The sequence below is a fragment of the Triturus cristatus genome, chromosome 7 (assembly GCF_964204655.1).
Source record: "Triturus cristatus chromosome 7, aTriCri1.1, whole genome shotgun sequence".
NCBI classification, from domain to species: domain Eukaryota; kingdom Metazoa; phylum Chordata; class Amphibia; order Caudata; family Salamandridae; genus Triturus; species Triturus cristatus.
Window position 1 is genome coordinate 570,115,228 of NC_140590.1, and position 16,762 is coordinate 570,131,989.

At 44.0% G+C, this 16,762-nt stretch overlaps 1 protein-coding gene across 4 annotated transcripts in view; it reads left to right on the top strand.

Annotated features, from left to right (window-relative positions):
- EME1 (essential meiotic structure-specific endonuclease 1) overlaps nucleotides 1-16,762 on the top strand; it is an 86,827-nt gene that overhangs the window by 64,272 nt on the left and 5,793 nt on the right. For 3 of the 4 annotated variants that reach the window (XM_085617098.1, XM_085617099.1, XM_085617100.1), the window contains 2 exons: nucleotides 2,239-2,354; nucleotides 3,489-3,678. In XM_085617098.1, the coding sequence (XP_085473224.1) occupies nucleotides 2,239-2,354; nucleotides 3,489-3,678 (306 nt within the window). Of the gene's footprint in view, nucleotides 1-2,238; nucleotides 2,355-3,353; nucleotides 3,466-3,488; nucleotides 3,679-16,762 lie in introns of those variants that run through there. The other variant, XM_085617101.1, reaches the window with a different exon arrangement.

Consider the following 16,762-nt stretch of genomic DNA (forward strand, 5'->3'; position numbering starts at 1 on the left):
GGTCTGGAGAAAGCTGGGTCGCATATCAAAGGCGGCAGGGGCTTTGAAGGCCCTGGCCTTGGTATGCAGATTTACTACCCATCTTGCTGGAGGAGGTGTGAACACCTTCCTCCAGAGCAGACACTGTTTCTGGCCTCTCTCCTCCCGGGGGGGGGGGGGGGGCAGAAACTAGTCTTTGGTGGCTTGCTAGTCGATATCAGTCAGCCAGTACGCTAGAGGACTTGTGGGTTTTCAGGGGCACCTCTAAAGTGCACTCTGGGTGCATGTCATAATAAATCTTGTACTGGCAACAGTACAGCTTTATTAAGACAAGGTATTTGATACCAAACACCATAGGTTTCAGTAAATTCATCATGTAGCTGGGGAACTCGCAATGACCACTGCATAATAAATATACTTAAGATGGCTTACCTGTCCACTTGTACCATCTAGTAATTGGATTAGACAGTATAGCGGCATATCTGCACTCACATGTAAAGTAATGCACCTTGCCTTAGGGCTACAAGGCCTGCTGTAGTGGTAACTTACATATATTCCATGCAGTGACTTTGGCATGGCACACAGTGAGTGTGCTATGTCGTGTATTCCCTCATGGTTTGCACCATGACACACAGTCTGCAATGGCTGTCTGCATGCAATTTTATGGTGGTCCCTTGGGGTGGCATTATACATGCTGCAGTCCTTAGCGACTCTCTTTGATACCCCTGCCCTAGGTAGCACTTACTAGGGACTTACAGGGGTGCCAACGTGTGTGCCAATTATGTTACGATTAAACAAGGTATCTTGTTTTAGGGAACAAGCACTGGGACCTGGTTAGCAGGAACCCAGTGCACATCAGTCAGAACCAGTGGCAAAAAGTGGGGGTGACCATGACAGAAAGGGGCGGTTTCCCATTCAGGCTGTAGCTCCTAGCACTTTTCTATAATGGATGCTCATGTTGTGCCACACTCTGGTCCCATGCTAGCATAGTATGTGTTTGTAAAGTGTACGTTTATCCCTTGGGGCATCTTGGTGGTGAATAGCAGATGTTTATTGTTACCAAATGCAGTGGTACTAATTTCAGAAGGATGAAAGGATAAGTGCACCACAGGGATCAGAAATTATGACAGTGATGTCAAACACAGATCAATTCAGTGGATACATTAGTCCGCTGAGCCAGCAGGCCCCCCCATTGACTTGGTAAGCATTTGTGACTGTCCCAGAGATCCCTGGACCCCAAACCTATTGCAGCATCCCGCCCCTGCCATTTAGATGCATGGTTAATCTCAAATGGATTACGTTAGCAGTTCTCTGCAAGATGCAGTACTGCATTCACGTGCAACATATCTAGTTAGCCTTGTTCTTTTTGCACAGTCCGTGCACCAATTTCAAATAAACAGAGGCCCATGTGCCTGTATGAAAATGATTTGTTACACTAATCACACAAATAAGCACATGATCCAGTAGGCACAGCCCATCAGTATTAAATATATATTTTTTCAAAAATGAGACTATTCGGTTCCATGAAGCATCGAATCTTCTGTGAAGATGTTGGCATGGAGACAGGCGGCAAGGTGAATTTGGCCTTGCTGATAGCATGACAAACATAATTCTTCTTGTGTTTGTTCTATTACAAGTCTTTCTTTGATGCTTTCGCCTTTACCAATACTTGTGTTTGTATGCCCATACTGAGCACATGCATTGGACTGCTGTCTTCCCCTTTATCCTTTGGATTGTGCAGATGAAGAGTAATGATTTGCTCATCCAGGAAGAATTTCAGTTTTTGTATAGTTACGCTTTACATAAGCAGATGCTCTAGGCTTCCAGATGTGACAGCACCGCAGGGAGGGGAAATGCTCTCTTTGAATGGCCTCTTCTATTCGAGCATACAGAGAGGTTCCATTAACCTAATTGATCAGTAGTTCAATTTCCCTTCGCCCCTGAAGCAGCTTTATGTAAAGTTTAATTATATCAACCCTCAGGACAAGTCCTTATACTAATGTGGCGCCTGGTACTGCCTTTGAGGGGAAGGTCCAGTCTGTAGTTACTGTTGAGCTCTTAGGGGGTGGGAACTGGATGTGGCTGCACTTCATTCCTCTTGGTATCTGAGAGTTAGTGCGACTGCACTGCGTTGGTCTAGGAAAGAGCTCAGGCTGTACTTTGGTCCAGCATTCTCTTGCGTGTCCTTAAACGCAGGATGTGTGGGGAGGAGTTCATGTACTACCTGTTTGTTCACCAACAACATCTCTTCTATGAAAGGCCTTGGTGGATGTCCAGCTGCACACTGGAATACAAGTCCGATTTGTGGAGACCTGGAAGGAGTTTGGCGAGTTCGCCAGCATGTTCACCAAATCTGTGGCAGAGGCACCATTCAAGTAAGTGAGGGGTGGGGCTTGGAGGCAGAGGATACAAATGTGCGTGCAATCAGCTTTTTATGTATTGGTCATCATAGGTATGTAAAGTTTATTTTAGTGTTAGTCTGAGAAAGGCGAGAAAATTTCTGATCCCAGTGAAAAGGTATCCAATATGTAACTCACCGAATGCTCCATTGGTCAGTCATCAGTTGGGATGAGAATGGGTGATGGGCTCTTCATTATATACTGCTAGATATTATTGAGGAATAAAAATATATATATATATCTAACCTGCCCATTAATTCAATTTCTGCTGTGCTTTACACTTTTTTGAGTACCGAGCTCCAATATGTTAAAATTAGGTGGTGGTGTTTTTCGCAGTGAAAGACATCCTTAAGCTAAGGGTGCGGGATGCTTGTTTGCCTGATCTTGCCCTGTTATACAACATTTGATAACGATAAGTAAATGTTGTTCTTAGATCGCCACCTCTCTATCTCACTCATGCTCAAGAGGTACTCTTTCTGTAACCTGCTCATCTCCTCAGATGTATTTATTAATGTATAGCCTTGAACCTGTCCTGATGAAACGTTTGTGTCTGATGTCGCATCTTTTTGGTGGTTCTGCTTTGGAATGTGTCTGCTCCACCTTTTTGGAGAGATGGATTGCACAAGTAAACATGCTGAGGCAAGGCCTCAAAAGTGTACAGACCTTTCATAATTTCCTTTACTGTTAGTAAATTTCATCTTAACTTTCCCCTGGGCCGTTTTCCTGCCTTTTCACTCTGGGTGGAATGTTTAAGGTTATCGGCCAGAACTCCAAGAGTTCTAGCCGGTACTTTCAGTACTGACTGAAGTCGATACTTTGTCTTGATTCTTCTCTTCTTCCAACTTTTATTTTCAGCCCAGGTCAATGACTTTGCTTGAGACTTTGTTTCGTAATTGCTAGCCCAATGCGTACGCTCACGATTGCTCTATTTTATTTCCAAATTATTAACTGTGCAGTTGTCTATTATCTAAAAAGGCATATCTTCCTTTTCAACTACTGCATATTGGGTCTAAGTGTTGATACTTCATGGAGCCACTGAACACCCCAAGAATGACAACCACCAAAAGAGAACAGAGGAGGCGTTTGTTTATTCAGTCTCTCCCACCCTAGGCGTCAGCGTGAAGAAACAAGCTTTTCCTTCTACCTGGAGAACGACTGGGCTGGTGGAGTACGCGTGGATCGTTGTGGGAAGGGCCTCCTACAAGTCTGGAAGCGGCAGCTGCAACAGTTTAACAGAGTCAGTGTGGAAATCGCCAACGCAGTGGTGGCAGCATACCCCTCTCCACAACTCCTGGCACAGGTAGGCCAAATAGATATGGCAACAATTCTGTGACCCTGCAAAGCCAGAAGAGATCATTTATAGGTGTTTAACCATTATTTGTTATAAGCATAAACCAGTCTAAATAAATGAAAGTGCCTTTTGTGTCATTGATGGGTTTAGGCACTTAGTAGCTCATCATGCATGCACGCTGGCACTCATGCATCCATTCATGCATCCACTCTCTGACCAAACAATACATCTGACAGATACAAACTCAACAACATATGCAAGATAAATGAAAAGCATACAAGAACAAAAAAGTAAACATGCTGCTGTCTAAACAAAGTGGGAATATGCGTGCAATAATGAAACTAAACATAGTAGCTGGTGTCAGCCATGTAGTGATATTGTACATGCCATGTAGTGATAGTGTACATAATCTATTGTTGTTCCGAAGTTTCAGCATGGCTGCCAACTTTAGAACAAACATGTTGGCCATCTTGGAATGGTAAAACAATGCTGTAATATGGAATACGAGAAAGATGTCCTAGCCGTCACATTTATCTGCTGTTAAAGTGATTTAACAGACTGAAGACCATTAACTAAATTAAACTGGACTTGACGCATTTATTTGCTAAGTCATACACTTATGTAGAGACGTAAGACCACATTATTTTTTAAAGTCAGACACAAGTTGATTTGTATGAATTAGTATACGTTTTGGCGATACATGTAACAACACATGAAAAAAAGTGGTGAAACTTAAATCAACATTGTGATGTGACGGTACAACAATACATAGTGACAATAATAAACAACAGTGGTTGTGTGTGATAAAGCCAGTCAAAGTTCATGATACAATCTCAGTGGGTTTATAGTATGGCAGAGGAGTGGCTAAAACTATGTTTTTCAGGGAAGTTTTCAACTAAATTACGCATAAAAGATTGCTGGAGTTTTTGGTCTCTGGCTTGGCTGGCACCCAGTAAGCTTTACGAAGTCCTTACATAAACATAGAGACACGGAGGGAACCAGAAAGGTCACCTTACTTTTTTGTGCGCCGCATATCTTATAAATAAAATTTCAAACTGTGGCTGTAAATAAACTAGCCTCACATGTACCTCCGACCAATGAGTGGATTTGCTAGCAATTGCAAAAGACCTATCATTCTGCTGCTCCGCGTCCATACTGATGCAAAACTGTATCCTACGTGTGTGAGTGGGCATATCACAAATGAGAGGAAAGGGCCAAAACTGCATTGACTTCATATGCTCACAGTCCTTCACCCAAATATTACGCCCACCCTAAGGGGAACCCTTTTTATCGAGAGATGCATATATGAATATGGACACTATGATAGGAATTCGCCACTGGAAGCAAACTCCGTTGTTTACCACCACATAAATATGAGAAAATAATTTTTAGGCCTAGTTTTACATTTGCAGGGTATTCTGGGCAACACAAATTGTTGGGATCCAAGCAAGCCACAATTTTCTTTGTCTCTAATTCTCAAAAAATGTTGAAAGAATTCCCTGGATGCTGGACGACCTAAACCCACTACTGCAGCCCTCCTAGTTGGCAAACGAGTGCAATGTTTGCTTATTCCTGTTTAGTGTGATCGGTGCACATGGGTAGATGTGTGAGGACGCAAGTTGGCAAGACACTTGACATTATCATTTTATTTTTGCAAAATGTATGAGTTCTGTTGAAAGTGTCCACCAAAGTACTTTTGCAAATCACTCCCACGTTCCCACTGTATTAAGGGTCATCTATAGTTCTACGTAATGCGAATGAAACTACCCCTAAACTCAGATTCTTGGGTTCAGTTTGAAAAGAGCAAGCGTTTTCTTTGGTATTTAATTTCTGTCCTTTTTATTTTTCATTGCATAGTAATGCATGGTCGATACTGAATGGAAAATCAATGTACGCTACAGCTTGGTTGTTGGTATTGCTGGTTTTAAATAGACTAGGAAAGTGGTATGTATCTGTGCAACTGGAAGTCTGGGGAATGCATTGTTTCATAGATTCAACTTCAATACCAAGTTACAGATGTAAACATTTTAGTCGAGTTCTCTTCTTTCCCATTTACATTGCTGTTTATAGAATTCAACTATCCTTGTTAGAAGCCTGACCAATCTACACAAATGATTCTTGCTGAATTGAGAAATGTTTCAAGTTTTCTGAAATGCTAATCTTTCTGGACACATCCTTTGCAAGCATGTAAAACACACAAACAAGTTTGTTTTCTTTTTCGGAAGAGGCTGATTTACCATAGCAAAAGTTTTCTTGAAGCAATTACTATAAAATAAATTACACACCCTATTGCAAAACACTTTGATTCCATTTATAAGGAGGAAAAACAAAATGTATTATTGGGGCTACTTTCTTACTCCATTCCAGAATAAACTACAACATCTTGTTATCTCTGCAATTTCCCACACAGCAGTGATGAAAGAATACTCAAATTCGACCTAGACATCATTTGCATAAAAAAACCAAGAAGGTGAAGGCTCAAGCTTATTTTATTTTGTCCCCAAGGTAGTCTTTTGCTGCAATATCTTTAATTTTATTCCTCAAGATAGTCTATTTGCTGTTCGGGTTATTACCTAGTTTTAGTATGTTGCCTGCTCCTGCTGGTCTTCCCGCTCTTGCCATTTCCCTGCTCCCACCTCCCTCCCACCTACCAGGGCTACTTATGGAGGCCACCATGCCACAGGCTCGCCAAAGGCAAGCCCATCTGCACCTGGACTGCATCCAGCACCAGGAACCCTGGCCCACCCGCTGCTACACTGCCAAGAAGCTCCTGGTCCTGGACTCCTGAACAACAGCTGCTGCACATCCTCCCTGCGACCCTTTGCCTGCTTCCACTTCTCCCGCAACACAGGACCACCAGCCTGCACTGGACACCGCACCACTTCCGCACAGAATACAGTGAATAACCCGAAACTGCTCCAATGCATCCTGCACAACGTCAGTTCCCTCTACAAACACGCTACAGAAACCTGGGAGACCATCACCTCCCTCTCCCCTGACATTACCTTCATCACTGGAACATGGCTCAACCCCTCCACGAACACCGAGATCGCCACCGCAACAGCCGACGACTACAAGATGCTACACCGAGACCGCACCAACAAACACCTCAGAGGTATCCCCATCATCTTCAAGGAAACTATCTGATGCACCATCACCAGTCACGACCCCATGCCTCTCATGGAACACCTCAACTTCCAACTACAGACCGACGCCAAGCCCACATTAAGAACATTAAGAGACACCCTGGTCCCCCCCCCCCCCCCAACCCCCCCCCCAGGACTTCAACCGGTCTTCTGCAGGGCCATCTCCAACTCATCGCACCCCTACCGATCTACTCACACCACCACATCCTACCCAACATTGACTTCACCCATCTTGTTATAGAACATGCGCACAAAGACACACACTCTACTCCATCTTCCCCTATAGCAATTTTTTTTTTAATTCAGCTTCGTCGCAAAACTCATCTGGACCAACCACACCATTGTTCATTTTACAATCTCTGACACTCAGCACACATTCGACAAGTATCACAGCTCCTCCCACCACAGCTGGGGCAAGATAACCAAGACACAGTGGACACAGGCTCTCAGCACCACCCAACCAGAAGCTTCATCAAACTTTGACCACGCTGTCCAAAGTTTCTGTACCTGGTCCACCAAATGCGCTGAGTCACCCCACTGAAACCAGCAAAAACTAACAAACGCTCAAACAAACCAGCTGGTACACCCCAGACCTCAGAAACACCAAGCGCAAATACTACCAACTTGAGAAACGGTGAGCCACAAGGAACCCCTCTACAGAGCCGCTTACAAAGTAGCCCTCAACAACTTCCACCTGCACATCAAAGAAGCCAAGAAAACAGCTATCACAGCCTGCATCAACTCTGAAGGGAAAACCACATGAAGAAGCTCCAACCCCGGAGTCACAGAGCACACCATCCACCCCTCCCAAGAACTCTGCAACACCCTTTGGACTTCTTCCGGAACAAGATTACCACCATCTACAAAAATATTAAAACCCCAGACCTCCGCTATTAACCTCAACCACCTTGAGCACACAAACCAAATCATCGCCACCTGGTCTCCACTCACCACCTCACCCATCATGTCTTCAATACAGTCTGTGATGCTCACCGACCCCTGCCCCCACCATCTTTTCAACCACGGAACGAACCCTATCAGCAACTCATCAGCATCATCAACTCCTCCATCTCCACAGCAGCATTCACGGTCAAATGGAAAAACGCAGTGGTCAAACCTCCCCCTCCCCCTTAAAGAAACCCTCCGCCAACTCCAGCGATCACACAAATTATCGACCGATCTCTCTGCACTCCTACCTGGTCAAAGTACTCGAGAAAGCCATCCGCATACAGCTCACCGATTCCCTGGAACAAAACCACCTTCTCGACACCTCCCAATCAGGATTCCGCGCCAACCATAGCACTGAGACTGCCCTAGTTGCTGCCACAGATGACATCAGAACTCTACTCGACTGCAGAGAAACTGTGGCCTTGACCTCTCTGCTGCGTTTGACACAGCTTCCCACCATACCCTCATAGACAGACTTTACAATACTGGTAAACAATAAAAAAAAAAAAACTGAAGTGTATTTCGCTACAGGATGCACACAGAGCATAAGGCTGCCTCCGTTCACCTCCGAACCCAAGAACATAATATATGACGTACCCCAAAGATCATCCCTCAGCCCAAGCCTGTTCAACACCTACATGACTCCACTCATAGACATCGTCAGATCCCATGGTCTCAACATAATCTCCTACACTGACTACACTCAACAAATCCTCTTCCTCACTGAGGACCCCTCCAAGGCCAAAACCAACTTCTGCGACACCATGACCAATGTAGCCAGCTGGATGAGAGACAACTGCCTCAAACTCAACTCCGGTAAGATGGAAGTACTGATCTTTGGAAAGAACACCACGATTTGGAACCACACTGGTGGCCAGAGGAACTCGGTCCAGCACCCACACCGACAGACTACACACGCAACTTAGACATCAACGTAACAGTAAAATGATCATGAAATGACAAGTCAATGCAGTTGCCTCATTCTGCTTCCACATCCTCCACAGAATCTTCAGATGGATGCCAGTCAACACCACAAAGACCGTCACACAAGCCATTGTCACCAGCCACCACGACTACAGCAAAGCTCTCTACGCCGGCATCTCCTCAGATGACTCCAGACCATACAGAACGTCGCTGCTAGAGTCATCCTGGACCTCCCTACACAGACCCACATCACCCTCCATCGGCTTCCCATCAAGAAAAGATGCAAGTTCAAGATCCTCATGCACACCTACAAAGTGCTACACGATCAAGGGTCATTCTACATCAATCATCGAATGATCTTGCATTTTTTCACAAGACACCTGCACTCCTCTCTTGCCCTCGTGCACACCCCTTCATTCGCTGCAGCTAGGGCTGCTCCTTCTCCTACATCGCCGCCAAGACCTGGAACAACTTGCCAATCCGCCTCCAAAAAGCACCCTTCCTACCTGGCTCTTCAACGGAGACAAGGCACCCTCAGCGCCTAGATACCCCTAGGGGTGATAGTGCTGTGCTTTAAAAATGCTGGTTGATTGATTAAAGCATTAACTGGGGAGCTCTTAGTGAATAAAGGGGTAAAACAAGACCTCACAGGAAAACACCGAAATAATTGTGCTCTCATAGCTAATCCTTATGTCAGCTCACATAGGTAATCTTTTTAAATATGATCCTTCATATGTGTCAAATTATTATTTACAGTCTGAAAATGTTGTAAATGACTATGTAAGTGCTTTGTCTCCTGGCTGGGCTCCAGTACTGTTTACAATAAGGATGCATGGTGGTCTCACACCGGTCTAGGTGTTTGCAATCTTTTGTTGCACACTGTGGTGAAAGTAATTTCTACATTCAATAAAGTATGCCTCCCTAAGAAAGTCTGCCTGCAGAGAAATACTAGACCTCGGTGAAGGGAAAAATGGGCATAAAGAAATGTAACGCCCCACAATTTTAGAGCTAAGGAATTTGTGTCGCCCGATTCCAATGTAATTTGGCTTCAACGGCAATAGGTTTTTGTTCAGTTTGTCCAATGAACAAGTAGACTCAAACCCTTTGACTGGCCTGCTGCATGTGTATAGGCTTGAGGCTTAGCTTAATAATTCAGACAACAACTCCTTCACACTAAACTTGAGACAATGGCGTAGCTATATCGATGATATATCTTTCACCTGAGCAGGCAGTGAAGACACTTTGTACTTCTTTCAGTAGTTAAACTTTCAAAACCAATGTTAGAAAAGGTAGAACTGCGTATGTAGAACAATAGGACGTCAGAATGCAGGGAATGAGTCCATCTACACCGTCAGAGACTGTTGGTCCAATTCCTAGCTAGCTAACAGTGCATCAACCAAACCGCTAACCTTTCTAGGTTAGCAGGTGATTATGGCAACCTGAAACATGGCACTCTGATCCCCAAGGGAATTGTGGAAACAGATCTTACCCCTTTTGTAGTTTACTCATGCATGCCCTCGGTAAACATAAGGAGGTTTCCAATACATTTAGTGAAACAATCATAATCTTGCATAGAGAGAATGAGCTGTGATTATTGGACAGATGAAATAAAGAAAAGTAACCAGCATTACAAACATGGTGAAAAGAATGAACAGTCCAAATTTGGCAGTCTGATTACTATACTTATATATCCCTACCTGTACTTTGAGAGCATGGAGGGTGTACCCTATGCCTGATCTCTTAGGTTAGCCTTAGACCCCATACGTGGATGACTTTATCTGAAGTATGTTTGGCAATCCCCCTCAGCAGGATCAGTATGGAAGATCAGCGTTAGCAGAGCTGCATGTTGAACACAGCCATCGTTCCAGTACTGTTGTGCCCCGTAATGGGGCAGTGCTCTGTTCATGTAATAAAACAACTGTATTAGAGGTAAAGCTCAGATCCAATGATGTGTCTAGATGTTAGAAGATGTCTCCAAGCGCTCAATACAAACACTAAGATATCTTGTTCTGTTCTTATCCTTGAACAAAGTGTACAGACATTTTCTCCGGAAAGGCTTTCTAAAAACAAGCAGCATATACAGCTTCTTCTTAGAAATAAAGCATGTAAAAATAATAATGCGAAAATGTGTTAAATTTAAATGGAGAACTAAAGTTCCCACAATATCAACACATTAAATTTAAATACACAGTGAGCAAACCAGAATTAGCCCTTTAGGACTTAGAAATTTCACCAAAAGATGGTAGTCTGATCAGAGGTATACCATAAGACCACTGTCAGCAATTGATTATTTTGGTGCAATCGTTTTCATCCTCTGGCCCTATGGGAAAATGTATCTTTTGGACAATTTCTCAAATTAAGACAAAACTACACTAAGGCTGATCACTTTGACACCCAAGCTAGTAATGCATCTATTAAGCTGACTGGCAGACAGTATCCTTTCATCGTAATCAACACAGCGAGGAAAGGGGCACCCAATAACAACCAATAGGCTCTATTGTAGAATCATACATATACATTTGATGATCAATTGGCATTTGTCACCACTAACTAAAATCTCTTAAAACCCCCAACCTTCAAATGTATCTCCAAAGGAGGCAAATCCATTGCAGTGTTAGGCACAAATGCCTGGAACCAACTCCCTTGTAACCTCTGCCTTATCCAGTCAAAAACCCTGTTTAGGAAAACCTAAAAACCTGGATTTTCGCCTCATCGGATGCCAGATGCAGAGCCTTGATCTAACTCTTTCAATCCTGTTTCTCAGTAGGTGTTGCACTATACCTGCATCTCAATCATCTACGGCGCTATGATGCTCCTTGGAGCGACAGCTGCGCTCTATAAATACCAACTAACATGTTAGCAAGATCATTATTAAATCATGGCACCGACTTAATACTGGAGAAACAACTGTTCTGAAAGCGGTATTAGTCTAAATACTTCCATTCTAAAAAAAGTATAGACCACTTTTTTCATATTGCTTGTCAGAGTACATGAACTATCTCTTCTGGTTTATACTAGTTAGTCGAAATGACAGTAAATGGTTACAAAACAAAAAAGTTCCTTGTCCCTCTATTATGGCACACATGAATTAAATGTTTTTTTAAATCTATTCCAACCTAAGCACATGACCCAACATTTCCAATTTACAGTATTACGCATGGTTAGTCTCCGCAACAGATCATGGTTAGGGGAAAAATCCCTATTATGACATGCATCAACAGAATTTTACTCTTTCCAAGCCCAACCTGGTTACAGTGAAACAACAATGTACACTTCACATTTACTTGGGAACTAGCACCCCATTTTCCAACGGTATTGTCTATTTTTTCGATTTAAGAAACAGTACTGATTTGGCCACATGTTTTTCAGAAAAGACATTCTTTCAGCTTCACCGAAATAATGGCATGATAAAGCCCGAAATCCAAATATCATCAATAATTGTGTCAAACTATGTTGCTTGAAGATTCCGACGTGCTAATGAATGTGTTCCAGATGCTATGCATTGCACGCCTGCATATGTGGGTGTGAAAATATTCACATTATGGGAAGATGCCCAAGTCCACACAAATTATATGGCAAACTTCCTCCTTTTTAGGTCTCGGCTCGAAGGCTGCGCTTGCGCAGTCTCGATCCGAGATTTAATGACTTGGAGAAGAGGGGCTTGAACCCGCCCCTCTTCTCCCCTGTTCTCCATTGGCTGGCCTCTTGAATGCTGGCCAGCCATTGGAGAAGAGGTCCGTCATTCCGATTAGGCCCCGTCCTTTTCATATCGGGGGGCGTGTTTTTTTCAAGAAGTCTAATTATCTCCTCCAGCCAATGGCAAGAGGAGATAAAAGCAAAACACGCCCCCGAATCCGAAAACGCCACTGCGTTTCTCCGAGGCATTTCTGCTCTGCCTCGGAGAAAGGCAGTGGTGTGCTTGCCTTTTGCTCTGCCTTGTTTGCATTGGGTTGAAGGATTCAGGGCCCCCAGAATGGTCGGGGGCCCCCTGCGTCGCAAGAGCTGCAGGGACCCATGTTATGTTCGTAAAAATGTCTCACCCACCTTGCTGTACTAGCGAAATGTCGAGATCGCTTATGTGGACACTAACTGCTCTTTTGTACATGGGCAAACGGAAATCGTAACGTTTGAGCCTAGAAAATCAGATTAGGAGGTAGTGCCCGGGTTATTTTACACTTTCTGCAGGTCCCTTTTATGTAACCTCGATTTGTTTTTATTGCCGATTCCACTCAAAGAATTGCCCCTTCCAAGCGACTTTTCCGCAGAGCGACAGCTGTGATTCACGTTCGTCCTTTCAGCGTTTAACGTCGCCTCCCGTAGCCCCATTCGGCGTCCTTTTGGTGTCCCCATTTCCCTCCTCCCTGTACATTTAGCGCGGCCGGTTACTGGAAACAAACTAGGACTTGACTCTCGCGCGACTCCCAGCCTGGTGCGTGTGCGGACAGTTTGTAAACAATGGGCTCCAGCGAAACCAGAGAGCGGGGTAGGCGGGGCGACTGCCCGACGGAGACCCGGAGCTGCTGTCTCAGCAAATTTACTGATGGAGGCTAGTGGGAGGGGCCTTGCAGGATACTGAACACCAACCCACGGGAGTCGCTGTACCTCTTGGAATCTCTTTCCCTTCAACCAAGAATCACTTTACGCCCCGCCAAAATCATTGCTCCCAGTGATTGGTTCTACCCTCTCCCTTTCATGGTCAACACCTGGATCGGACTCACTGAACTCTGCTGCCTACTGGAAGTCGGCACCCCCTTGGACTCACCGCTCATGGTCAGCACTTAGTTTCATGATCTAAGAAAGTAGCTCTCATTTTGTAACGGATGTTTTTTTTTTTTTTAATTAAATTAAAGTGAGGGTTGAAACTTTACAAGGAGAGGTGTCTTGACTACTGCGCTATATGTAGCAATCACCCTCGGCAATTCTTACTCCCATAACGCTCCCCCTTGGCCATCACGAGGCCCCTCTCTATTGGAATAAATAATTGGTATACTCCTTCATACTGTGTATCTCTCTTCGTTTTAGAAGCTATTCCCTGGCAGTTGCCTCTGTCCGCCCGCATATTTAGAAGACCCTACCTCATCCGCAGGCCCCCTTTCCCCTCCCCTGGATTACTGACCAGCCACGATCACTGACCCTTCGAGCTTCCCTACAAGAATCCCTTTCTTTTCCTTTCGGGATCTCCGTCGCTCCTCTCCACTTTGAATCACCGCCCTGTCCTTCATTTGCAAAATAGAACAGTGGTAAAATACACGCAAAGGACATGGGACACGTGGATGTAATGAGTGATTTGCATGACCTGTGACTGTCACAGTATGTGTTGCTGTCGAATATGCAATTCGCTGATCTCCACGCTTTAACATCTCTGTTTTTTGCTTTGTGTGTTTATGGCCCGGAGTTGTGCTGTTCCAGAGGTATATTTTCGCATTGAACTGGAGACCTCTGCTCAGTATTGACAAACTGTGGGTTGTCCCAGACTAGTATGTTTTCATTGTTGGGTGGGGAGTTTAGGATTGTCCACTATCTACAAACAGTGTGTCTTCTGTGCGCATGGCTATAATGGTGTTGGTAGATTTTGAGCCAGTGATGTGCTACTGACGCATGGTGTGTACAAAGTCTTTTCTCTGCTTGCTGGAATACTCTGTCTTGCTTTTCTCCTTACTATCTCACGGGAGGGAAATTTTTTTCTTCCCTGCCCGCCATCTTTTGAAGGTGAAAATGACAGGAGGGAAGGAGGGGTAGTAGGAGGGCTCTAGCTGGGGAAGCTTTGTGAATGTATGAGCTGGGCACGGAAGGGGTGGGCATGGGATGCGGTTGCCAGGCGGGCGAGGGGGTACCCTTGAACGTGTGACTGGAAAGGGGGTGTGGGGCGTGATGGTTCCAGAGTGGAAGGGACATATATCTCCTAGTGGGTGTTACCAAGAGACCAGGTCTTCGCTGTGATGCTCGGCTGTGGGGGGAGCTTCAACTACCTGGCACCCTTTTTAGGTTTCTCGTGCCTTAAACACTGTTAAATGATGATTTATTGCTAATCTCGTCACAGGTGCTGGAAGGTTTGTGGAAGCCACTGTGTGTGTATGTGTGGCTCTGTGTATGTGGCTCTGTGTGTGTGGCTGTGTGTCTGGCTCTATGCGTGGTGGCTCTGTCTGTGTGTGGGTAACTGTGTGTGTGTAGGTGGCTCTATTTGTGTGTGGGTTGCTCTGTGTGTGTGGGTGGCTGTGTGTGTGTGGCTCTGTGTGTGAGTGCACATGCAATAGGTCTCGCATTGGAGAGTGATTAAGCTATTAACATTGTAAATAACAATGCTGTTTCTTTAAATATTTTAAAAACAAAAACAAGAATGTCATGAGCAATGCCAACAGCTCTAACTTTAACAATGCCGAGACCATTGCATTGTAAATGCTTGTTATATATGGTAAAAGTGTTCATTGATAGCCCTCAAAACAAAAGAAACATGAGTAGTCACCTATAGCTATGTTGTTTATGCATTCTGAAATGAATGTGTGCTAATGATTGTGTGATGAACAATGTGTATGCATGGCATCATTCGCCTCAGATGCAGTAGACCGTACTAAGTCTATTGCAGGCCTTTTCTCTTCACATACAAGTACCCTTGCAACACCATTCAGAGGTTGGGACACTGTTTGGTTTAGGTTCCATAATCTGGTACAACTTCTTAATGAAGACTTGTCCTTTTAATAATCTAATGCATTCAATATGCCTAGCTTTGAGGGATGAGTTTAATTAATGTTATTATTTTATAATAAAGTTTGTAGGTGTAATGAGGCTCTCCCTTCATGGGCAAGCACCCACTTTCACTATAGGGTAAGACAGCATTTCTCTCACAAGATTGCCTCACAAAGTGTATGCATGTTCAGCAGTATCCAATAAATACTCAGCAGTTGTGGTTTTTTAACATGGAGGCAGTGGGTACATTGCCAACTTACATCAATGTGTATGAATGAATGAATGAATGTGTGTGTGTGACTGTACCTGGCATTGCTAACATTTATTTTTGCCTCTTCTCTCCGTATTTCCACAAGTGGAAAAAATTGTTTCATTCATATATATATTTATTTGTGAGCAAATCCACACTGGTATACACGTTCCACGTTTGTGCTTAACAAGCTCTACGAGACAGTAAGGTTAGTGAATAGGAATCCTTAGATCCCGAAGAAGGTGAAGGACCCGATATGGGGCTTCATATAGTGGCCAAACATGTTGACCAGAAGATGTGACGACCAATTCAAGTCCTCAAATATCCTTTTTCTAGAAGATGTTTAATATTATCGTAGGCAACAGTAATAAAGTTGATGGTTGGCCTTCAGATAAATGTAACATTCTAGTTGGAGGATCATCTTTCTACATATTAATATGGACTGTTGGAAAAGATCTCTAGAAAGACCTTCTATTGCAGGAGCCCATCTGGTCAAATATCTCTATTGACTGGGTAAGGAGCAGACCAAAGGTAGTATGCCACTTTGATGGGAGGAGACATGCATTCTATGAAAAAGCATATCCCCCAAACATTAGGGTGGATCAATTTCCCCTTCAAATAGCTCATATGTGATGCGTTGAACAGGCAGTTCTAGGGCTGTTGTATTGTTTTAATTTCCAACAATTATAACAATGATGTATCTGAAATTCTGCTTTAATCAAAACACAAGAGTAATGTGCTGCCATATTCACAGCCCTACTGTGATCACAAAGCTGCGTTAAAAATAGAGCCTCTGCACATTCAAAGATTTGACACAAATGGAGCGCTGGTGCGTTCAGAGCCCTTTATGACCAGAGAAGGTGGCATAAGAGCCGTGCTAGAATTCAAACCCTTTCATAATAGGAGCCCTCGCATAATCAGAGAAGGTATCATCAGAGCTATGGTAATAAGAATGGTGCTACAATCTGCCATTTGTATGGCACCATCTGAGACAAGTGGATTATTATTATTTATTTTTTTACCAGGCAGGTAAATAACTATCATCTCTTAGACACATAGCTATTTTTATAAAATTCCAGACCCACTACCCATAATGCTGTGTGCGCCAGGGCCCCGTCCAAGCCATAATCCTTTGTAGCAT